The 25,638-nt window shown below is 45.5% G+C and overlaps 1 protein-coding gene across 2 annotated transcripts; it reads left to right on the forward strand.

Moving 5' to 3' along the window:
• Window positions 1-15,581: 15,581 nt before the first annotated feature.
• On the forward strand, window positions 15,582-25,107 carry LOC146209523 (uncharacterized). 2 transcript variants are annotated; one of them, XM_084587417.1, is made up of 3 exons: window positions 15,582-15,734; window positions 19,953-20,111; window positions 24,894-25,107. In XM_084587417.1, exons 1-3 carry the CDS (start codon window positions 15,717-15,719, stop codon window positions 25,071-25,073), a joined length of 357 nt encoding a protein of 118 aa, XP_084443543.1. In that variant the 5' UTR covers window positions 15,582-15,716; the 3' UTR covers window positions 25,074-25,107. The 2 variants fall into 2 exon arrangements, 1 of the variants encoding a protein (XP_084443543.1); XR_014703449.1 differs by lacking the exon at window positions 15,582-15,734 and adding an exon at window positions 16,212-16,265.
• The last annotated feature ends 531 nt before the right edge of the window (window positions 25,108-25,638 follow it).

A 25,638-nucleotide genomic window follows, 5' to 3' on the forward strand; every position in this document is an offset into this window, starting at 1 on the left:
GCAGTAGCATCGGTTATCGCGTTTCTTCGAACTGAGTTTTACGCAATAGGTTGCGGTTCGTTTGTCGCAGAAATGCTGACGACGTTAGCAAACATTCTTACTGGATGATGGGGCAATGAGATCGCAGCATTCAGCGCTATGATTGCGAACACCCCAAATGGCCACGTTATATGAAACATCACTGGTGAGACGATCATGAATAAGAATTAGGGGATTGATCTAGCTTCACTTTAGGAGCAGATGCAAACCTCTTTCAACAAAGCTATTTCGTGCCGCTAACACTTTCATATTTTTGTTTAGGTTGGTTTTTGAGGAAACCAACGCACTGTATCTCACTTTTCAGTGGACTGTATTACAAGGACATAAAGAGTCGGTGCGATGTTAATCCCAAGTAGCCACCAACTTGGTTACAAAATTGATGTTAAATGTGAAGCGATACTGTATGGCACCATCAAGAACTGTACGTAAACAACAGTTGCATCACAATTTTGATACGAAATCAGGGGCACTCTTCTCTGCGATGCCGTTTTTATTTACATGGGTTTTTTCGATGGCGTAGAATTTTCGGCAGGAAGAGTGGTATACGCATAGCGTAATACATGCAATGCGAATTGAAGATCGTCGTATGAGTCAGAAAACGTAACTTTATATAAGTGAGATACATTGTAAAGAATATGACCTGGTGCCAGCATGGTGGTGCCAGACGTGGCCACCAGCTGGACAAGTCCAGACCTGCAAGCGGCTATCTTTGCCTAGTCCTAGTAAAGGAGGTCGCCATACAATAAAGGTTATGTTCTTGATCGAGGTGTCAGAAACTCAGCCTAAACCTGCGCAGTCGAAAGCTTGGAACTATGGGGCCAACTGCTGCCATCCAAGCAACCGCTCCTCCATCGCCAGCAGCAACCTGCCTCGGTGCGCTTCGGCAATGGGATCCTGCTATTTTCAGTGGGTATGGACGAGCACGCTGTGGAGAAATGTGGCTGTCCTCCTACGAACGGGTGCGCGCTCCTAACCGGTGGGCAACAGCGTGAAGTAGACAAATGGTTTCTTCTACTTGAGTAATATTGCGAACTTCTGGTTCCAAAACTACGAATCGGTCTTCCCCGCCTGGTCCGCGTAGTTACTAATGTGATTTAAAATGCATCTTTCAGGACTCTTACGTTTAAGGCGACATTGAGACCTACGACACTCCCTAGATAACATACGGAGCAAAACCACGCAAGCAGCACACGCTTCCGTGGCAACAAACCCGGTATTACCATATACTAATGAAATGTGTATAATCAGCGAATACTACTAAAGGGCGTGTTCGCTAGTAAAATATAAAGTTGTGAGATCCCGTTGCACGCTAAGAGAATACATGCTGATGTACACATTGTCCAACACTATGCCAAACAATGCACTAAAAGCTTAAGAGAAGTTTATGCAATTCCAAAAAACTGAGGATATATGCTGATATATATACTGTCCAACACTATAGTAAGCAATGATATACAAGCTGCACGTCCGTCCTGCACAACGACCATTGCACTAATGCCAAGCTAGAAAGCACACAACATGCACGTCTTAAGACTTCAACATTCCTTCCAAAAAAGGGAAAAAAGGGAGGGAGTACGTTCACAACAAACACCACGCGATTCTTAATAGCACTCAATAGAACAGTGCCGGCATGGCCAGACCATCCGGATGAACAGCAAAGAAACGTGTATGCTAGCGCTGCAGGAACCGCGTTCCCAGACGCTCGGACAGGTACTTCTAGAGGAGGAGACGGAAATTTCGAACCGCTTGATACATTGCGCGTGCCAGTTGCATGCGTGCTTCCGCCATGCAGCGGTGACGTCACAAAATAAGCATGAGACAACACATAGCCAGGCGCGCAAACACTCCACGTGGGCGACAAAAGCCTGGACCGTACTGTACAGAAGCCATACGTCTCAAGAGGCGCCACATTACTCGCGCCACTGAGCAGTCAAATACTACATGGTACATTGTTTCAGTCGCGCCGCAATTCGGACAGCTGTCGTTAGGCGCGACACCCCATGAAGCTAGGCGCTGACGCGTGGGCAGAACTTCCCAGCACCGCCGCCACTCAAAGTCTCTGACCTCGAGAGGCAGGCGGCTGGCTGCCCAATGCCTCCATCTATTATTTGAGGTGCGCCGCTGATCGTCCGGGCTGAGTTGCAAGCTGGCGACCATCTCCCTAACTAAAGTTGGTGGAACCGCATCTATATCCACTCTGGTAAGCCGGCGTTTAGGGTGTGCCTGAAACCCGCAGCGAAGCAATAGAATGGTTCTGGCCTTTCGGCCTGCGGGTCACTGTGTCGATCTGCGGTGAAAGGTCGACTAGCTGTGTTCATCCAGTAGAATAAGAGCGATGGTCCCGGGTACCCATCACTATCTCGCAGTGTCGTAACTAACTTAGCCACGAGGACTCGAGCCACCGTGTTGATGCAAGGCAGCCCGAGCCCTTTTCTGCTAGTCGGTAGGTGCAGGAGGTGGCGCGTGACGAGAGCCGTCCCACCATCCCACATGAACGCGCCTATCAAAGACACGAGACGACCAGCCGGCCACTCGCCCCACACAAAATGTGAATGTGCACGCCGAAGACTTTACTACCGCGACCATGGAGTTGAGCGACATCTCGAAGCGCGCGGCGTCAGCGAGCATTCGGGTCGTGCGTGAAACTGATTCGTCCCACGTGCGAGCCGATACTCCCCTTGGTTCAGTTAGTACTCCAAGTACGCGGACCGCGTCCACAAAGCGGACCTCGGCTGGCAACCTAAAATAATCGAAATCGAAGCGCGTGAATTTTCTATTGAGTTGAGTTCCGGACAGTAGAGGGAATTTATTGTCTTCCACACACATAGGCACTTGTATATACACACACACGCACTGTAGTACATACATGGGAGGAGAACAAAATGTGCGATACTAGCAGCAATCACATATTATTAGTTATTCCGTGTTCATCAAGACTTACAGAACACACGGCCGTACAGTAGAGGGAATTTATTGTCTTCCACACACATAGGTACTTGTATATGCACAGACACAAATTGTATACATACATGGGAGGACAAAGAAATGTGCGATACTAGCAACGATCACATATTAATAGTTATTCTGGGTTCAGCAATACCTACAGAACACAAGCTCAAAGGGAATTGCAATGAGAAACTTAATGACAGACGATTAAATCTTTCTCATGATTCGAGGTACGTAACAAGGGGGGTGGGGTTAGTATGGCAAAGCTGGCATAACAAGCCTGCCGTCCTGAACGACGAAGAAACGGGTGTGCCAGCGCTGCAGAAACCGCGCCTCGCCATCTCTGTCCAGTTGATCAGAGAGATACTTCCACAATAGAAGACGCAGTCGCTGCAGCGTTGGGTACATGGCCCTGGCTGGTTGTCTACGGACTTCAGCAAGGCAACGCCTTTTCCACAGCCCAAAATATACACAGGCGACTACTAGCTGCCTAAAACATCCGCGTGGTGGCCTGGCGCCAGGGCCAACGTGCACGGAGAACATTCTTCTCACCAAGCGCCACATGACCAACGCGACTGGGCATTCAATGAGCGCGTGCCTAATGGTTTCCGTGTGGTCGCAGTTTGGGCATTGGTCATTCGGCACGACAGGCCACATGGCGAGGCGTGGTCGCGTGGGTAACAAGCCCCATCGTCGGCGCCACTCGAAATCGCGGACCTCGGAAGGCACACGGCTCACTCCCCACCGACGCCACATGTTGACGGAGCTGGTCGTCGCGGTTTAGACGCGAGGAGGCAAACACCTCGCTGACTTGCATTGCGGGCACCTCAAAAATATTGAGGTCAGGCAGGTCACAGTTGATCGCTGTCTTAAAGCCTGCTACCGTTTGGTAGAACTTGTGAGGCCTTTCTGTGAGGCCTGTGGGCCCAGGTGACGGTCTGGAGTAAAGGCCCGGCGAGCTGTGCTCAGCCAGTACTGTAACAGGGAGCGTCCCGGGTACAGCGGATCATTGAGCAGCGTGGCGACCAGTTTCGACGCGAGAACTCGGCCCACCGTGTTGACGCATAGCACCTCGATTCCTCTCCTTTCTTGCGGTAGGTGAAGGAAACTGCGCGCAACATGAGCTGTCCCGCCATCCCAGACAAACACCCCAGCCAGGAAGGCGAGGCGACCTGGCGTTCGACACGGAATCACCGCAACGCGGGAAACGTAGAGCGCGTAGGCGTACGCCTTAGTCTTTAAAACCCCGACTTTTGTCTGTACAAAAAAGTGCGAAGTGGGCGGCCGCCGACATCGCACTTGTGGCACGCGCTACCACATCCTGCCACATCCGCGGTGATACGCCGCTCGCATCGAAAAAGACGCTCAGCACACGGACCGCGTCGACAAATGGAACACAAACTGGGAGAAAGTCCGCGAAAGAGCCAAATCGCAGCGCGCGGCTTTTACTGGCGTTCAACTGCGCTCCAGACAAATTGGAATATGTGCCAAAAAACAGCAAGAAAGGCGCCGAAGCTGCGGCCATCGCTTAAGAAAAGGGACAGATCGTCAGCGTAAGCTGATACCACGACCGTTTCCTGCCCCGTCACCGGAAAGCCCCGGATGTGCCGATCATAGGCAAATCTCCTCAAGAACGGATCCGATGACAGGACAAAAAGTGCAGGCGACTAGGGCAACCCTGGCGAACTCCCCTTGTTACGGCGAAAGGAGGGGCTAGTGAGCCGTTCATAACAAGTGCACTACTTAGGTTGCTGTACAAAGCTCGTATCCTGTCGATAAATACCGGAGGCAGACCGAAGCAGCGGAGGACAGCAAACAAGTGGCCGTGCTCGATTCTGTCAAATGCCTTCGACTGATCTAAGGAGAGAAAGACCCCGTCTACTGCCTCCTGTTTTGCATAAGCGAACACATCTCGCATCAGCGTGAGTGTCGCAAAGGCGGACAATGAAAATAGAACCAGCACTACTATCGAAATCGAACACCTTAACTAGAAGCTTGCATTTTCTGATACACAGCAGTTTAGAGTGTGCTAATTTATTTAATGATGCACTGAAATTCAGCATGTGTTTGCTAACATGTACTGCTTCCTATGGTCTACCGGACATCACATGCCGCTATTCGCATCTATTTATCATTGAAAAAATACCAAACATTGTTGGCAGCACAGGTATGCAGCTTGAAGCAGAGAGTTTACAATTAAGTTTCTTTTGAGCACGACATACTGCATTCATAGGCTTCAAGTGAAAGGCGACATAACTGTCGCACGTATCCGTGGACACCTAAACTTCGCCTTTGTGGAAGATAGAAGGGTAGAACTGAAAGAAGAAAGAGGCACAGCAGGCAGTAGTGGAGGACCAGCGAATAATGTCGACCCACGGTGAAGCTTTACGGATCGAAATTGCCCCTGGCCCTCCAGCACTGCCCCCTATTCCGTTTTCTTCTTTCGCTCCTACTGTTCTATCGTACTGGAAATCTTTACAAGCAGAGAGTAAGGGTGGTGCTGCTCCTGGCCATCTGGAGCTCGGAATGGGGGGCGGGGGGGGGGGGGCTACGGAGGCTTGCCTGTCACCTGTGGTTGTACATGATCCCGGCGTCTCTCCCTTCCTCTTTTTTTCGTTCTTTTATTTGTCTTTGGTTCGTACGAGGCAGCGGAGGTGACTCAGCTGCAGAGCCAGTCGCTGGCCGTGAGATTTCTTTTCCTTCTCCGTACGCCAACGCAAGGATTTTACAGGCACTAATAATGCACAGCGTACTGATTTCGATGTTTTTCTCCTCCATGAAAACGCGAGAGTGCTTTCAAGGCGGGCCGAGGGTCAGACCCTACCCTTCTACTTCACACATTTCAGAGAAAGGGGAGCAAAAGAGAACTAGGGAGCGAACGGAGGATGATGCCATAACAAAATGATTTTATTTGGGATGTTAAGTTATTAAAGAGAACTCGCACACACTTTTCCAGACTCGTCTCAAGCAACATGCTGCATATGACTTTCGTTCACATGAGGTGTCACTGCATGCACACAGGTGTTTTCGGTATAGCTGCAGGGAGCAGCTGTGAGTTTCACTATCGCGGTGGTGTGCATGTTTACGCCTTTGTGCCAATAGGCGTAAGTATGCACATCACGGAATCAGTATAAATTCAAGATACACATTCAAACTACAGGCTTCTCTCGCCACTGACGCCCCGGTACACACGCAGGTGTGTTGCACGGTCTCGAACGCGCTCCGTTTCCTCTTTAGTCGAAGTCCATTGAGCATTCACACGAGAACGCTCTGGGGCAGGGCTCTGCAGGAAATAATGGGCACTGGAGCGTTAAGACCCAAATGCCTTCAGGCATTCCCATTTGTTTTTTCCCTAAAGAAATGCGGCGCGATTCATTTGAGAGTAGGCAGTCGGAAGCTTAACGCCCAACATAGAGATTGTCTCTTTTCGCGTCCATTTCTGCTATCATGTACTGAATAAAACCCGCACAAGTGATCACGACATTGCCATTCAGTAGACATCCTGCCGATACCTGCTAGCCAGGGCATCGAGGTGACCACATTTTCATAAACAAGAAGATTGTTTGAGTTCGTGAGTGCACTTTTCGCTTGTCAACCTCTTGAGCCACGTTCCATACAGAGGTGGACATCGTCTTTGGCGACACGAAATTCAACTACGTGAAGGCATGCATGGATGATGTGTTTTCTCAAATTATGAACAATAGCCTGACAGATTTGCAGGATATATTGCAGCGGATACAGAACGCAGGGCTCAATATGATTCCAAGGAAGGTTGTGCTAGTAGATACCTCAGCAAAGCTTCTGGGGTTCATCTTTGAACAAAGAAATGTGATGTCATTCAAGGACAAGCACCAAGCCACCCTGCAGTACCCCTAGGCAGTATCTACATATAGATGCCTCGTGCCCTCTTCACCAGTTGTGACAAAAATTGGCCTGGACCTGGACTGCCATGAAGGAATCTGCTCTCTATAATCTTATTTCGCACACTGCGGGTTTGCCTCTTGCACATCTCAGCAAGCCATTTGTAATACAGACTGATGCAGTCATGACATCAGTGCTGCTTTCTCCAAGAACACACTTGTGACCTTTGCCAGTTGGCATTTGCAAGCCGCCTCATTTAAGGGGGCCAAATTTAGCTACTAAGCTGCAGAGAAAAAATGCTTGGTGGTGGGTTTTGGGGTCAAGAATTTTGATCTGTGGTTGAATAGAGCTTGTTTGTATTCAAACCGACCACGTTTCTATATGCTTCCTCCGAGTTTCAAGAACTCAGTAGGCCGTCTCACTAGAGGGTCGAGTATCGAAAAGGCATGAACAACAAAGTGCCGGTAACCTGCCGCATGCCCCTCTTCAGGCAATCAAGGCCACGGCCAATCCATAGCACAAGTCCTGTTTGTAACTAACCCCGACACGTACTCGGATCAACTCAGCCGGCTGCAGCTACTGGAGTCTAACTGTTGGATGCACAGGGGCGCAGAGCCATGGATCACATCAGTCCGAAGCCAGGAATCACACTACAGTGCAGTCTGGGTGCGACTTCCACCTGCAGATCATAGCTGGTCCGCTGGTACGTGACATAGCTGCTGGAGACACAAGTATCAGTGAGTCACCTGCCCAGGTTGTTGTATTTGCGAACCTGTAGGCTTCGTTTATTGTGTGTTTGGTTTGTTTGGTTTGTAGGGTTTAACGTCCCAAAGCAACTCAGGCTATGAGAGATGCCGTAGCGGAGGACTCCGAAAATTACGACCACCTGGGGGTATTTAACGTGCACTTACATCGCACAGCACACCGGCGCCTTTCTTTTCGTCTCCATCGAAAAGCAGCTGCCGAGGCCGTGATTCGATCCCGCATCCTTAGGAGCAGTAGTCGAGCGCCGTAACCATTGCGCCACTCCGACGGGACCGTTTATTGTGTAATTTCAGGACAGCAACACACTGGTTGGCCATTGTGACGGCACAGACTTATGAAAAGTTTTGTCGCATTGCTACATGACCACATATGCGACAGCATGTAAAGAGGAATGTCGGCATCTGAGCAATATGCGAGCCTGTTGAGCAATGAGGAGGGAAACCCCCTGGGCTTATGCAGCCCTATTAGATTTGCTACCCTTTCCAAATTACTCTGTGTGACATGACGCGATTTAAATTTTCCAGAAATATAGAAGGCTACAAAAATACGAGGAAAAACGTTTCTTCCGGAGATATTGAAAAGTGAAAAATATCAATTTTATATACATCAATATATATTTATTTGCATTCAATCAGCAAAGCATTTTATTGTAGCTTTTGGCTTTTGCTGCTCTTTTATATTGTGCGACACTTACTAAAAAACGTAAATGAAAGTTTTCATTGTTTAGGAAGGTTACTTCCATATGTGTTGCGGCCTCCACCACCGAATGTGAGACGAAGTGGTCAATGTTCGGCTGTGTGCACAAAAAGAACAGGAGTAGGCTCCAGGGGCATAGGGTACAGAAGCTCTTCACAACTCGCTCGAACATAAAGATTCAATTTTCTAGATGTATTAGCAATGCCAGAATTAACAGCACCAGCGATTCTGGCCTACTATCCATGTCCCTTTTCTTCAGGGTGTTCGAAGTTGTAATCTCATCCGCATCTCATGCTAATGTAGGACACCGCTTTTTTTGCCGCCGGACTGGCATCAGCATACACTTGTAGGACTGTTTCAATGGCAGGTTTGACAGGGCCGGATTTGTAGCACCATTGCACTTCAGCTGTTCCTAATACGCTTAGTTCCTCATACCACTGCACTCAGTTAGTATCCAGATAATGAAGGTGGATATCGTGTCTTTTCACATTTCTCTGCCACAGCTCCTGGAATAAAGGCTTTTTCTTGTTGGTAAACGGATCTTGTCCTCCCGGATGTCATTAAGTCTTGCTGTACTTTTGAGCAAAGACCATTTCGAGCTTTTACCTGGCTCGGGTCTATCGCTTCTCGGGTGGGTGAACTGGAGGATATCTTTTGTCGTGTACACGTCGATCCCAGCACTTTAGGAACTCTTGGAGGTACACGAGGTGGGCCGCTTCGCATCCATCCGGCACAAACAGCTTGTTCGATGCCCATTTGTGCGGTTTCATAGATGCTGCGCTGAACGTTCTCCTTACTACTTCATAGATCTTCAGCGCTTAGTCCTCATTTTTTGCTCTCGTTAGGAGGGCACCCGCTTAAAAAGATTACGCCAGTAGAGAAGTAGTGTCCACTTAGTCTCTTCCATAATTTTGATTAGTTCTGGAGAGTCGCTGTCAGGAAGAAAGGACTTGCGGTTGTTCCTAAACACACTTGCTTCATTCGCCACGTCTGTACTTCGCCTGTTGGTCTGTTTTCGTCCGATTTTGCATGGTACCGCGGAAATCAGAATGCATCTCGGTATTTCACCCTGATCTCTAGTTGCAAAAACGCCTTTTTAATGTCGGAAGCTGAAGCTATTCTCCTGCTTTTGAAATTTAGTAGGATTGTTACAAGGTCGGCTGTCAAAGTCGTACAATTTTCAAGTTTTGATTTCGATTTTGACTTGTGTTTATGTGATTAATGAGGAAAAACCACGCGCAGTCTTGTTTGATTTCGCGTTTCTCGAAAAAAAAGAAAACGTTCGATGAGGTTATGCAGTAGATCAGGTTTTCGCGTTCGTTGTCCGTTCAGCTCTGTCTTGTGTGCAATATTCTCTGATGACAGCGTCATACATCTCCAAGAGGTGAGTTTTTTAAGATGACTTGCCAGTTGGGACAAGCGTTTCTCAGCAACTTCCTGTTTCTCACTAAGATCTGTACTCTCCTTCCGTGGAAGGCCTACCTCGTATCTGGAGCCACTGCGCGGGATCTTCTATTCAAAAGAATCAAGCAGCTTGTGCTCCGCACAGCTGTCATAGTCAGTGAGCGCAGCCAACTCGAGAGTCGAGAACATTTCGAAGCATTTTGCAGTTTCTCTCTCGGCACGTTGAACGCGCGTTAGCGGTTTGCTTGCATTGTTAGTATCCTACCAGGCCCTCAATGCATCACCCAAAAGCTCTTTTCATTACTCGCAGTTTCCGATTGAACTTCCTCTTCGAGTTACGAATTCCCACAATGCTCTAAACGATAAGGAGGTCTCCGTCACTCATTTCGTTATTACAGGTCATGTCAGCTGCAGTTAGGAGTTCAAGTAGATCTTTTAACTTTGGTTCGAGATTCGGAATCCTTTATTTACGGATTTTTTGACTGAGAAACGTCGATCTTATAACCGTTCTGGTTTTGCGCGGTTAGCGACACCAGCACTAAGTTAAGCACACGTTCTGGCTGGTGTACGCTAGCACACCCACTTTCAGCGTTTATTTTGTTCAAATTTTGAAGCCGAGAGTTTCATATTTTTGCTAAGTAATGAATGACCATTGGCTTCCGCCTTTAAACAGAGCACCTAAAGAGACAGCTTTACTGTCTCCGGCACATAATACATTTATTTTTTGTAGTAGTACTCTTTTTTCGGTACTTTCCTCACAGATTGGAAGTTTTGAGGACAATTGGTACATCATTTACATTTGCTTCTACTTTCGAATTGGGGAATTCTAGATCACAAATTGTCGCATGTCGCCCGCCATAAAAACGCTTCACGATGCCTCTGCACTTGCCAGCATGAGGATTTGTCTTCTTGTAGCAAAAGCAAACCTTTCCCGATCGCATCATTTTATTTTCTTCTAATGAAATTCTTGCATGCATGCGGGTGTTTCGTGGTTACTCTCCCTGCAAAACGAATGAGCAATTTGGTCTTGCTGGTTGCTGCATTACCGCTGCTGATGATATAAATTTCGTTCCATCGCTGTTCTTGTTAATATTCGTTGTGAACATCATCTTGGGCTTTGACACGTGGTGCTTCCTACTCATATTTTGCTGAGCAATCAGATTTTAGCACCTTTGCGCTTCAAAACAGCTTCGAAAGTAATGACAGTGTACCTTTTGGGGCAGCAGCTATTTCTATTGACTTTCCCGGTGCGCCGTCATCATACAGCTGAATGTCCCCTCCTTCTGACCTCCGTGTTATGGTATCCTAGGCCGCCTCCCTCACCTCGGCTCGATGGAAGTCGAGCAATATTTAAGCAGTGAGCGCTGTGCGAGAAACACGAAGACAAGTGTTTTCATACCTCCGATTCGAGAGACAAGTTATCGTATAACCGTCGGGGGAAGCTTGAGTCCTCGGCGCTATGAGCTGCCTAAGGTCCAAGACCGCGCGCATTCGCTCCTCCGCGATGGCGTCCTCTTTGCCGAAACGTGTTTTGTGCAGGAATATGGCTTCGTTATAGCATTGAAATGAGGAGGGAATGCCCTGGATTGCTCTCCCTGCTTTGCCAGTGACAATAAATTTTTAAGTCGGTAATCCTTGTTGATCATTTACTGGAACTGCTATTAAAGTTATTGCATTACACTTCTTTGCCGCAAATGCTATGAGCTTTAACGTTAGAAGCTTCAGCTGGCAGGTCGCGTTCGCCGTGACAGCATCTCCTCTTTCGGCAGCCTCTTTACTTGAACTTCTTTATTCTTCTTAGGGAGCTTCGCGATGTATGTAACAATCTGTCCTTCATAACTTAATAGATTCGATATAGTCTTGCTTATCTTCTTTAAACTCGCGTCTCGATAGAGGAGTTAGCTTTGCTCAAATTGGTCTGCAGAGCCCTATGTCTTGCCAACAAAACAACTCAGACCCAGCTACGGATGCCAGCGGCGATAAAACTGCGCTCAGCAGGTCGCACCCATCCTAAGTAAATCGGGCTACAAAAGGGTGTACCAAGCGTAACCATGCTTTGAATATTCCGGTCTGTGCCAATTTAACTATGATAACCCTCTGGTAATTTTATGGTTGGCGCCTAGCCGAACAGTTGTCTTTAAAACATCACAACTCATCGCCACTCTTACGTGTCGATGCGAACTGGAATAAACTTTCACGAATGATTTCTAGTTTTGCACCTGCGTTTTGAAACCTACAGTAGGTTCAGCCAAATGACTTTTGTAACCATTTCACACAGTTACCTGGTGTCATATTTATCGGCCGATTTATAGCCACAGCAGAGCGAAGGCCTTCCTCCAATTAACTCGCTCCGATGCTAGCTGCATCCACGTAATCCCTGACAACTTCTAAAACCTCACTGTCCCACCTGACATTCTGCCGCCCTCTGCTACGCTTACCCTCCTTTGGCATCCGATTGGATTCCCTCTGATTTGCTATCTTATGTACTGGCATCTTTATAACCGCCTTTCCCGGTACCTCTGCAGGTCGACACCATATCCACAAGATTAGTGTATACACATTTACTTTCATGGTTTATAGTATACATCAATCTCCAAACAATATTCACACACTACATATATGAAGCAGAACCTATTAGACATCAGTATACATGTTTACCTTAATTTTTCAGACTACACATCAAAAACAAAGAGAAAGAAAATTATATAATACTGAAATAAAATATCACCTACTAGCTATAAAACAGACTTGGCGAACAGAACAATTGCAGCAAAAACAACAGAAATAAAGTAATTGTCCCTTTATATCACTTGCAGGCCGTAAAGCCAAAATTGGTAAATAGGTAATATATTCGGGAAAGGAAACAAAAGGAGAATACTTTTGCCTGTACATCAAAAAGCTCTTATAGGAACTGGTTGAAGAACAAGTGAAGCAAACAAGGGAAGTGAAAAGGCAGGCTAATATTCTAGGAGAGGATACCAAAGCCTGTTGTCCAGTATTACAGAGTCATTTATACCAGCGCCTCAGGAACAACCCACCCAGTTGTTTTGGTGCAGAAACACAACTGGCACCTCATACCTACCTGCCACCTTTTTCAGGCAGTGCAGTGGGTTGTGTGCATTAATAGGGAGGAGAAAGAAAGCACGATGCGATAAGAAGCATGTAAAGAGTTTTATTGAATGTGTGGTAGGAGTCATTTACGAGTTTCCATTGACGTGCGGTAAAGTGTATATAGGGCAGACTGGAAGATGTATCAAAGATCTAATAAGGAAACATGAGAAGTCCATAGAAAATGAGAAGGGGTCAAATTTACCCCTGCACTGTCAGAAGTGCAAGTGTGAGCCATTGTTTAGCAGGCTTAATTTTTTAGGGAAGAGTCGGGATAAGATGGCGCGCGAAAGTTTAGAGGTGTTCGGGATACAGAAGAAAGAAGGCAAATGTATTAGTGAAGCCTCGCTAAGTTTACCTAGAAAAGAATTTACTTTTATTGAAGAATCTTCTTGAGTAATGCAAAGAATCGAGTTTATTATCGGGCCTAAAGCTGTTATTCTTAGACACCTCTCCCGTATTGTGGCCATGTTTGTTTATTGATCCTTTTTCCCTCAAGTACATATACTTCTCATTCTCATGTACTTCGTTGCTTCGTGGACATGTTGGCAGGTTACAGTTTTTTCAATACATAGGGACTTCACAAGTGATGTGTTTTGGATGGACATGTCCTACTGCACATGTGTGGTGGTGGTTATTAGTGTGTGACTGTGTGACTATGTGGTGGACTTTTTGACTGTCCAGCATGGTGTCAGCTGCTGGGCAAAGAAGAGGTGTGGAGATGAACGTGAGTGTAGAATTGGTGACTGCCATGCTTGGACGATGTTTATGTTCTGCGGGGAAGAAAGTGCCACTATCTCCTTGGCAAAGAAGAGGATGATGAGAAGATGTACTTGAGTGTAGAAGAAGAGGAGTGGTGAAGAGGAAGAGGAGTGAAGAGGAAGTGTGTTCAGATCCATGCCATCACATTAGAGGAGAACAACAACAACAGTTGATAGTGTGCGCGTGTGTTGTGTCTCTTCACTTGTGTTTGTGTTTGTTGCGCCACATTTCTGGGTAGTCTTCAGAGACGATATTTTTGTGGCTCATAACCTATAATTTTGTTAACACTTGTTTATCAGCTTGTGTAATGTGCTCGCGGCACCATGCCTGTTGGTTGCCAATATCAGACTACTGATGTAACATACCAAGCTCTTCTCATGAGTGGAGACGTTGTAGCCGCATTTTCGCACAGTCACATGTTTTCACGTATGTTGTACAGATTCTATCCATCTATAATTGGCCGAGGCCGGCCGTAAGTAAATATCTGGGAAGAGCTCGGCAGCTGGCATTCTCAGCCAGCCAATATAGCCCCAAAAGTCGGCAATGGTTGGCTGCCAGTTACGCTTGTTAATAGTTGGCGAAACACCTTCAACATTTATTCGGCAATTAGCAGGAACTTTGTCAGGACACAATGCTCAAAAGGCCACATGACCAGCAGGAGGATTTGGTGACGGCCCACGAGGCTGGCCAAGAACTCTGAGCCGGCTACAAGTCGCGCACTAAACTTAACAAAAAAATGCTGACGAGGATGCTACATCGCACTGATAGTGTAGCTTGCCTATGAAACCCTGCTGTTTTTCTTGAACCCGGTGCGGTGTTAAAGAGAATATGAATAAACCTCGGATTGGTGCTTTCATCATAATTAGCATGAATGTTTTAGTGGAATTCTTTTGCATAATATGTGCACAGTCTGCTCACCGGACTTGAAAAATAAAATCTTTACCAACATCATCATGCCATTTTTATTTTTCATTGTGTCGTCGAAAGCCTTGGAATGATTGGAATAACTTCTCAACATGCAAGATTCAGTGGCTCAAAACTGAAGGCCTCATTTGGGTGATGTGTAAGCTCACTGAAAGTTAGTGCTATGTGTGTGCGGAGCGTCACGAAGCCTTCAGTTACGTATTTGATCATTTATGTAGTGATCTTTGGACGATTCACATGTTCGAACTCGTCTCCTGGGAATTGTTGCATTATTATGTTCACTGACAGACATCTGAACATTGCAATTTGTAACTTTAAAAAGAAACTATAGTTACTTCAGCTCTGAAGAAATTTTGATGTCACTATACGCTTCCCGTAGAACGCGCTTCTATTATTTGAATGCTGGCGCAAGTTGAGCGGGAGCGTCATTGGGTTCAATTCTTGTCAATTCAAGGTCAGGATAGTGTCGTACGTTATCCAAATGTCGTACTTTAGTGTATTTCCTGCCTGATTAACAAAGCGAAATGACCAACTTTTAGGCAACATTAATTACTGAGATTCTTGACTATCAAGCAAAGTTTTGCTTTGCCTGTGTGGACAGTATTTGCAAGGTTGGCCTCTTGCTTCGGTCCTATGTCGATAGCCTAAAGTCGGCCAATGTAAGATCGGTACCCATTCCCAACCTATACCCAACTTTGTTCACATAACTTTTTGATTATTTACTTTAAATACCGCCAGAATGTATGGCATTGTAGAGGAAAATTGTAATACAAGAAAGTACAGAAAATATAACAATATGAGCGAAGTTTTATAAGATGTGCGTACTGGCTTTGGTAGGACAGAGGACGGTGCCGTGGTTGAAGCGTCAAACAATGTTTTAGCGAGTCTGAGTTGTTCGAAAAGTATTTGTAACTAAGCCGAAAAGACCCTTCTTTCTCTCTACATATAAATATATATATCTTAATCCGGTAGTCCAGAAAGGGCAGTGTCGCATGTGAATGAGCCGCACTCACATCTGACGAACCGGCCACAGCTGCTGAGGCCATGTGCGTACGACATTCCAAATGCGGCGTCTGAAGGCGCTGCCCTTTAAGCGTCGCCAGCTCGCCGTTGCCGTGCAGACGCCGCAAATAGCCAATGTACAGGTCACGCGCGGCTCCTTGCAAGCTTTGTTCGTCGTTTCCTTGGCTAACGCGTCTTGTACAGCAGTAATGGAGACTGTCTCGGAGGTAAGGCTGTGTTTAGCTACTTTGCCTGGTTCTGATATCAGTTTAGGGCATCACGGACAGTTCTATATTCGGCAAATAATTCTGTATATGAGAAGGAAGCCAGCCTTACCTCTGCTTTGCCTGTACGAGTTGAAGTGATATATGAAGCAAATAAGCTAATCGGCCCTACGCCACAGCTACAAAAGCTCCTTGTTTAAGTAGTGCATGTCTCCGAACAAGATAGCAGTGAAATGTTAAAAATATCTTTGGGCACAGAAAAATGGATGCATCCCCAGTGACCATTCTTTGTCTCGTCCATCTAGCGAAACGACGGTCCTTTGCTAGCCTGTGCGTGGGCCCCAGCATGTGAGACATAAGTTCGAAATCTGAATACTTGATATTTTTAAATAAAACCTAATTGAGTTGTTTACTATACACCGTTATTCTTCGGCATATTTAAATTCATTTATTGAAGGAGGAAGCGTTCGTGAATTGTCCACTGAACTGCTCACCACAGAAAACGGGCAACGGTAGAAAAACATTTATATTAAGGTACTATTTTTTTCCGACTGATTGCTAGGTGTTCTATTTGATAATGCTGCGTTTTAAAAGACTTCGACTTTGTATCTATTCTTCGCGCCTGTGCGAAAAAAAAACAAAACAATGCAGATACTTTGTAAGCGCTCTGGACTGCGTGTCTCCAGCGCAAGACTACGCTCACATGCAGTGTCTTTAGTTTCCCTAAGGCCGCAAAAACCCCGAATTCAATAAGTGACGACAAGACACAACAATGCACAAAGCATTACACTGTATTTTGTTTGCTAGCTTACGGCGCCTTAAATAATTGCGAGAGCGCTGTGGAGTCCGCACTGCATAAATGTGAAGCCTGAGCGTTACTGGTGCACACGGGCCATCACGTTTGCTCTCGATATTATCGACTAAATGCAGCGTCATCATTGTAATTATCAATAACTGCAGCGTCATTGTCATCTCCACTGTCATCCTCGCGGTAGATAAGGAAATTTATGAAGTGCGTTTCAGGATACCGGGTGGGGGCAATGGGTTAAAGCGCTCGGCTGGGGTTCCGAAGAATGGAGGTTCGATTCCCGGTGCATATAAGAATATTTACCTAATAAATAATGACCAATTACTCTTACATCATCACTAATGAATTACTGAGCTACGTCGATGAGGTCATCAATTTGATTGGCCAGAGTCCTGCTGACTGAAGTTTCGAAATTGATGCGTTACCGGATATGACGCCACATTAGCTACAAAGTAATGGAAGTGTGTGGCAGAATCGTTGCCGACAGTATGAGCCGTTATAGGATTTCGTCGTAATAAGCAGTTAACAATGCGCGTAGATCCACACAGCCTTAAAGATAGTGGCTAACGCGCTGTAGCACTGAACACAAAGATGCAGAATCGAGTCCTGACTGCAGCGGCCGCTTTTCAAAGGAGGTGAGAAGCAAGGTATCAGTGCAGTGTGCGATATCAGTGTACGTTAAAGAATCCCACGTGGTCGAAACTTCCGGAGTCCTCCACTACTGCGTTTACATATCCTAAGTCGAGTTCAGATTTTAATCTCTAATAACCAAACCAACCAATGTGCGTAGCCATTCTATCACATAACAATATAGCCAGCTGAGTGTTCTCTTACATTTAGTCTAACGCCGTTCGCCCACTTTATTATTTGATGAAATGCTTTGCAAAGGCGCCGCAGAGGACAACCCGCTTGGAGTCGTGTATAAATACCACTCGCTTTCTGGTGGTCACTCCTCAGTAGAACAGTTAGGCGTCAGGCGAACAAGGTAACAAATAATATTCTTTTTGAGGAAAATATGAAGTTCTAACTACCGCACTCTGTGGTGACAATGTGTGCATAAGAGACGTGAATCGCCGGAATAATATTTTAGTACAGCTGAAATATTTTTGGATTACAGCTTTTATTTCGGGGCATGTCCTTTGTTCGTTGTTCTTTGTATTCCCGTTTACAGGAATTGTATGCATACTATCTATTCCAGACAGCAATAGTGCATTCTAAGACGGCATATAGAATATGGTAGATGTTCACTTATATATTCAAGGCACCAGGCTGGCAAATGTGGCTCAGTTTTCACATGCTGTTTTCATCGATGCCAAACACGCGTGACTGGATTTGCAGCTTCAGTGGCGTCAATAATCATAAGCCCTTATAACTACACAGCTTTCTGAGATTACTCCACTGCATTTGATTGCTTCAGATGGCTGATGATCGCGATCTGTATTTCCACTCTGCATCAGTGTGCTTTTGATATTTCGCTGCCTGGTTTGCCGTAGTGCTCACATGACCTTAGCAACACTTTTCGCCGCCTTGCTTGTTTTTTTCCTTTGCGTGCGGCTACATGGGGATTATCGCACTTCAAGCGATTATTATGCCCGCCGGCACTGTTAGTTCTTCCAAGACCTTTTTCATATGACCTCGACGAACGTTTACAGAAGTAGCGTGAGATTCTGAAATTCGCTATACATCATGCCTATGATATCGGCTCCGGCGATGGCTACAGGCGCTCTTGATTCATATGGGACAAAATCCAGTTTGTGCCACGCAACGTGCGCTAAAGTTTTAAAATTGAAGAGCGCTTCAGATGCAAGTGAAATTGGATGCGCAGTGTAGGGTGTCGCCTCTAGTTTCCCAGGCTGTTTTCTATTCCCTCCCTAACTGAAGAATCACTATGTCGCTTTGCTTAACTATTTAAGCATTGGCTGCATACCCCGATTTCCATACGCGAGACTGTAAAGCACCTTCAGAAACATTTCAATAAATAGATTCCTACACGATACTTCTCACCTGACCCTTTTCTCAGTATTTCAAAATATTCCAGCGGAATATTAGAAACGCCACGAAGGAGATGCCTACACACAGACGGTGCGGCTTTTAAACGTGCAATTTATGAACAAGGTCGGATGCAGTGCGACTGTAGCCACGGGAAGACGAGAGGCCTTTGCCTCATTAATAATGTTCTCGGTCCCCTTTTTTGTCCCATGACTGGATAAACGCTGCTAGTCGAGCGGTACTTCACTAAATAAGATTAACCAGCGGCGTTATGCAATTCTTTCGTATTTATAGAATCCTAATTCTATTGCACAACTTTAGCCAACTACCTCGATTTTGCGACGTTATGCGATGTGAGGCAGAGGCTCAAATACCTGCACGTGGGAGATCGTCCTGTTCCTTCTCCGTTCCTCAGCAACACTACAGATGAGCTTCTTCATACAGTGCACGTTTAAGAGCAGCACAACAGCAGTCCGCATGCGCACCTTAACGATGCCTTTTTCCTATTTCGGATGATTTTTTGCAACGCGGAAAAATAGAAGACTTGAGACATAAGTCGTAGGAAACATGCGAGTGATTTCGAAAGGTGCTCAGCAACTTCACGTATAACATTTGGCGTTTACAGTTGATAATTAAATATTGAAGTATTTGAACATCATCATCAATTACGTAAACTAAACAAAAAATAGCCTCATTATCTCAAGGCTAGTGCCAGCACCAAGCATTCACTTTTATTCGAGTGCAATGTCCCTTTAAAACTTAACACTCTGGCTCAAATTTCATAGCATGAACTGTACAAAGTTTGATACTTGCAGACTAACATGGTTGCTGTTTATAATACCGAGCCCCGACTCTTTCCCGAACAAGTGGCGTGATCTTTCATAAAGCGCCCAGTGCAGTGCAGGCAGAGCATATATGAAGAACAGGCGCTGAACGTCAAATTCCTTCGGAGAATTCACAAACTCACCGCATATATAACTTCATAAAAACGGCCACAAGAGGCAGAAATCATCTTAACACGCTGCAAAAAATTGTTGCGCAGTAAAAACATGGTGATCTGATACGTGATACAGGGAAGCAGCTGTACACTTGCATTGGATAGAGATGCAAAAGCAGGCTTTGCAATAGAGAACACGGAGAGAATGTGCATTTCTGTGGGACGCTGGAGGAGCCAGTTGCCAGCAGGGTTCAAGTTTAGGTTTCTGACCGCTTTTTCGATTCTTGAAAGTGGCAACTCCGGCTTGTCGGAAAGCTTTATCGAACGAGTGTAACAAAAATGACATCACAGCGCTCATTTTGGTGCGGATTGATCCTTAAAGTGATTCGGGCGGACAAGTGTTATACCATTATTGCGTCCAGCTGCGGACGCTATTCGACTCCGGGATCAAATGTTTATCGAAGTGTGTCTATGGTCGCACATGCAGGTTGCTTCAACAGACGTGCCCTCAGTCGTTGCCACCCAGGCACTAACGTGTGTCAGCTTCGGGATGGCGGTGCTTTTGGCTCGGCAGCAGGTTCGCCAGAACAACTACCCTGCCGCACCTGGAGGACCCCACTTCACCCTACTGGACGTTGCACAAACGGTGGGCCCTTAATGATGCAGCTGCGAAAAACGTTAGACTAACTAGGTTGTCATAGTACCGGCACATCTTCTGTCCTCTTCCTTGTCAGTATGTAATGAACAAAGTAAAACGCCTGCTATATGGCGGGTGTTTTATGGAAGACTAGTTTTTAAAAACATTTGGTTTAAAAAAGAACTAAATATTTTAAACAACAACCTCTTTACCGCGGCAACCACAATATGCTGCATAAATCGCCCTAATTACATTTTTATATACCGCAGCTGGGTTGTTATTCTCAACAGTGAGCGCGCAGTCGTGGGAAACAGAATTCCATATCAGGTTTTCAGACAAATAAAAACCCACTTCCTAAAGGCGTGCAGCGCGACAAAAGCCGATATTGTTTCCTCGTACTAAATCGAAACTTCCTACAAGAGATGCGAAGCATGATCGGTGTAGATACGACGTGCAGAGATGATGCGGGCAGCGGTTACGGCGCTAAGTTCTAACTGCAAGGGGCATATCGCCCGACACGTCATTTACATTACATTGCCTCACAAGTCAATACAAGGCAAAGTGCAGTCATGGCCAGCAGCGTGGATGTTATACTAAAAGCGACGGACATACACTTCATGGTAGAGCATGTAGTCTTAATCTGGCGCCGCGCGGCTGCAACACTTCATCACCAGATGTCTCTTGTAGACGGACTTCCCTGCGCTTTTTTGCTGTCAATTTCGGTTTTGTGCAGAAATCGCTTTTTTTTAGCGCTGTAGGACTTTAAAGAGTTTTTCTTCGTTTCAAAATATCGTGAGGCATTCTCTTCTTCATGTCGTCGAACTCTATTTCGACTAACCACCTATTTATTACTCTAAAAAATTTAATAAGGTTTAGTAATATAGTTGAAGTATTGGCGGAGATTCAGAGCGTAATGTGTCGTCATCTGCAAAGAGTTCATTCCTGAAAATAGTCTGATAACTAGTTTGAAGCCACTGTTTTAAATTTATTTAGTCTTTTCTGAAACTCCTCGTATGTTCTTAAATACGTCTGAATGAAGCTGTAAGCTTAAGATTTTGCAAATAACATTTGGGGAACACACTCTCCGTTATGACTTTTTGTTTCAATTTTTGTGCATAATTTTGTGCCAATGAATGTCAATGCAGCTCTTGTCAGTCTACTCTATTTGCTATTCCAACATGCCGCGTCAGTGCGGTGGTTGCATTTGACTTCCTTTCATTGAGCGTGATCGTATAAGCAATGACTACTTATTCTACAAAATTTTCCACCCTTTAACATTTTTACCAATCATTGTCTCAAATGACCACAAAATTATTTTCATATCCATTCACGCAACATTTACAATTCTCATTAATTTGTAATTTACCCTTTTCTCGCTTTTTGGACCTGTATTTTTGTGTGAACAACCAAGAAAGTTTGAATACGGGAAAACCTATGCATACAATAAGAGTTATTTAGAATCTAGAACTCAGAGACAAAACTTTTAAATATACACCGTTTTATGCCTAACTACAAAATTCGACTAAATAATTTAAAGCGAAAATCAAGAAAGCCGTCGCGCCTCAACCTTCCTGGAAAAACCGTTTCACCCTGTACATTGGGAGAACTGATCAGATATTTAGTTTAGCTGTGTTATTCACGAATAAAGTGCAACACTAAATCACTTATCGATACGGTTAACGTAAGTCAACTAATAAGATTTAAGTAATTGATTACTTGTATTTAATTACCTTCCTGGTTTAATTTCGTAATAGTGTAAATTACGTTTTCATACAATAACATTTTGGATAATAATCTGCGCTTCTACACCGAAGCAGTGGTGCAGTATTCAGGGCGTTCGACGGCTTTCCGGCAGCGGTAGCCGTTTTCCGATCTGGGCGAAAAGCAAGGCGCCCGTGTCATGAGTTGTGAATGCATGTTCAAGAACCCCAGTTGGTTTGAACCTGCCGAGCCCTCCACTATGGCGTCTCCCATATCCTAAGCCGCTTTTGGGCTTTAAACGACGAACCAAACTAATTTATTTATTTTTATAATGTAATTTATTACTGATAATCGATTGCATTTTATGCAAAAAGGCAACAGGTGTGATGCGTATGTGAAAATGTGATTGCGTAAAATTGTTAGGCTGCATGATGGTGTGCATTAGCAGAGTGGGCTACTCCACGCCATATATGAACCTAAAGGCAGATGAAAGGAGAAAGATAGACGCGCTCATCAGAAAATGCGTTAAAAAGGCCCTAGGCCTCCCAAAATGTACATTGACGGAGCAGCTACTGGCCCTAGGACTGCACAATACGATTTCAGAAATCACGGAAGCGGTTAAAACCTCGCAACTTGAAAGACTCAGCACGACGCGAGTGGGAAGAGCTACGCTAAGTAACCTTGGAATAGCCACAGACAGGGGGCAAAAGGAAAGGGTTGACATTGACAGCAAAATCAGGGCGCACCTAAAAATCCCTCCCCTACCCAAAAACATGCACCTTGAGTTTAATAGGGAAAGGCGACAGAAAAGGGCGGAAGCGATAGAAACAATATATCGGAGCAAACCCCCAAATGAAGCTGCCTGCGTAGATGCGGCAGGAAACAGACACAGTCGATACATGACCATAGCGGCGGTAGATGGGGGAGGCACCCTCATCACGGTGGCTACGATACTAGGGAAAGAAACCGAGATAGCGGAGGAAGCTGCGATAGCGATCGCTTGAGTTGGCACCAAAGCTAGATATATTATTAGCGACAGTAAAACTGCAATTCAAAATTTCAGTAGGGTGAGGGTAAACCCCCTCACCACCAAAATTTTAACACAAGGAGTGATTGATAGGATGGTCAACATCATCTGGACCCCGGCGCACGAATCTGTTAGCGGTAACGAGGCGGCCCACAGTGCAGCTCGAGATCTCTACCTCCGAGCTGTACAGGATGGCTCGGCTCAGGCAGAACATAATAGAGAAGGGCGATTAATCTCGTATCAAGACATTACAGAACACTACAGGCAATGCCGGAGCCGTTTCCCCCACCAAACACGGCGTTAAATGGAGGTCAGGCAATGGCGTGGAGACGCCTGCAGACTGGAGTATACCCAAACCCAGTACTAAATAAACATATCCGATCGGACTGCGAGGACGATAAATGTAAAAAGTGTGGGGCGAGAGGAACCCTCGACCATATAATTTGGGAGTGCGCGTACTCCCCAGGCAGGGCGCAAAACGTTAGCAGTAGGGAAGCCTGGGAAATCTTATTGCGAAGCTCAGACCCTGAGCTCCAACTCATCGCCGTCCGACTGGCAGCAGAGGCCGCCGGCGAAACCAAACCGGCCAGCATCTAATGCGACCATCCCGTGCGGCTGGGCCGCTAAGTCCCCTCCCCCTTAAAGGGGGGTGAGACAGAGCGGCCCAGGCGGTGTGGTCCTTCTCTGTTGGACAATAAAAGTTTTCAACAACAACAACACGGCTGCCTGACCATGCACGCCATCTACAGACGGCGTCAGCAACTTGCCGTTGGATCATCACATCGTAACGACGCCCACCAGCCTTTGGGCGAAAACATTATTAGGACTTATCTGTTGTAATTCCATATCTGACTGCACGCGTGATGCTTGTAAGAGTACTTCTATGGATTATTTTGTCGGCTTTTGAACGGCCTCATCACCGCGCCAACGAAAAACCGCCGCGCTAAAAGGCGTTGAAGTGTTGCCCAACTAGAAGCGGTTGCGCAAGGGTTTTGTGCTCAACTCATCTATTTATCCTGAAACTTTCGGAATACCTTACCAGACCGGGAAAATGATATATAAATACATGAATGCGGTAAATAACAAAAGGGAAACCTTAAGTAGCAAGACCACAATTGCGAAAGTAGAAACAAAACACAGGGATGCAGCGTACAAAAATGTAGAAACGTGGCTTACTGTAAATTTTAGTAAAGTCGCTGCTAATAAATTACTAGTAAGGTTATTCCTGTCTGTAACCGTTCTAGTGAAAATAACTCATGAGCATAAAAGTGTTGCGGTAAAATTGGGCCATTGTATTGTATTATATCTAAAGAAGAACGACATAAATTCCACTGTTTTTCTGACCTTTGAATAACTGACCTATGAATAACTGAAAAACTGAACTGAGAATGGAGAGGAAGAATATTAGGTGGGCATATGAAATTAAGAAGTTTCCAGGGTTCAATTGGATGCAGCTAGCATACGACAGGGTTAATTGGAGGAACAAGGGAGAGGCCTTCGCCCGGCAGAGGGTGTAGTCCGGCTAATGATGATGATGTCTACTATTCCGTGGTTCTACTAAAACGTATACTGCGCCATTGTTTTTCCTAGAACCGCAGAAAAATGTGTCTTTCCGATCCTATACAGCGATTTATTTGTAAATAAGAAAAAAGAGTGGATGGAAAAGACGGTGTTACGCGGATTACCCCCGTTGCTCTAGCAGTTTTCGATCTATCTCTAGGTTTAGGCAATACTTAAATGCCCGAAATTATTTACGACGCTATAGAATAATTTGTAGAGTTCGAAAATGTGTCAGCAAGAATTGAACATGACAATATTTAGTAATTTAGTAATTATGCTTCACAGCGCCTAGCTGAAGCGCGGTTGGCGCATTTGCACATACTGCATAAGACAATTGTACTGCTCCAACATATGTACAACATGTGCAGTTCTTGGTTTAGTTGGGCACATTGAGTCAGCTTAGAATACCTTCACCATGACTGCTAAATGAATCTTTCTTGAGGAATTGCCTAGCCCACAAAGGTGCAGGAAGGCTCTACTCACAGGCTTTTTTCTTCTTCTAGGTTCTAGCGTTGTGCTCCGCAGTACTAGCATTTCTCAAGGGAATTTACTTGCTGGAAGGAAAGTGGTCACTCGAGTTCCTCAACACTTCGACTCTGCGATTAGCTACGTCCGCCTTCGCCATGGCAGCGACTTTCGTGAGTACCTTTCGTTCGGGTCGCTGTAATAAAACATCAAAATGAAACAGTTTGGAAAGCCCATCTCACTCAAATGTTCTCTTACCCAGTCACTCCTACATTGAAATGTTAATGGTGGCAAATAATGCTTGGTGATGTAAAGAGAAGCTCAACAAATTGTGGCAGTTATTTTTCCTTCATTTTGTCGTGTTCATATTATTCATAAGTGAATACAGTTTCAATCGCGTGTGTAGAACACGTCATTAACCTTTTCAGTCTATTTATCGGCGCTCTTCAACATTTCCTTTCTCGCACTTTACAATCTTCGGATTTTAGCGCTCAAAGAAACCGAATGGTGGTCTTCGCTACTTCATTTCTCATGTGAGATGTTGAGAAGTCTACCTGGAAAGGTAGAACTACAGCCTAACATGACAACACGCACAAGAGAGACAACACGACACGAGGCTACCCTCAGCTACCCTCCTCTCTCTTGTGCGTGTTGTCATGTTAGGCTTCAGTTCTGCCTTTAATATGCACCACCTAGCTCAGGTTCAGATCATTCTGCTTTATCTGGAAAGCTTTTACCCGCGTGCACTGGACTCTACGTTGTTGGAGGTTGAAGTAGACACTG

Source organism: Amblyomma maculatum, chromosome 1 (assembly GCF_055883805.1).
Source record: "Amblyomma maculatum isolate TAMU_Amacu chromosome 1, ASM5588380v1, whole genome shotgun sequence".
NCBI classification, from domain to species: domain Eukaryota; kingdom Metazoa; phylum Arthropoda; class Arachnida; order Ixodida; family Ixodidae; genus Amblyomma; species Amblyomma maculatum.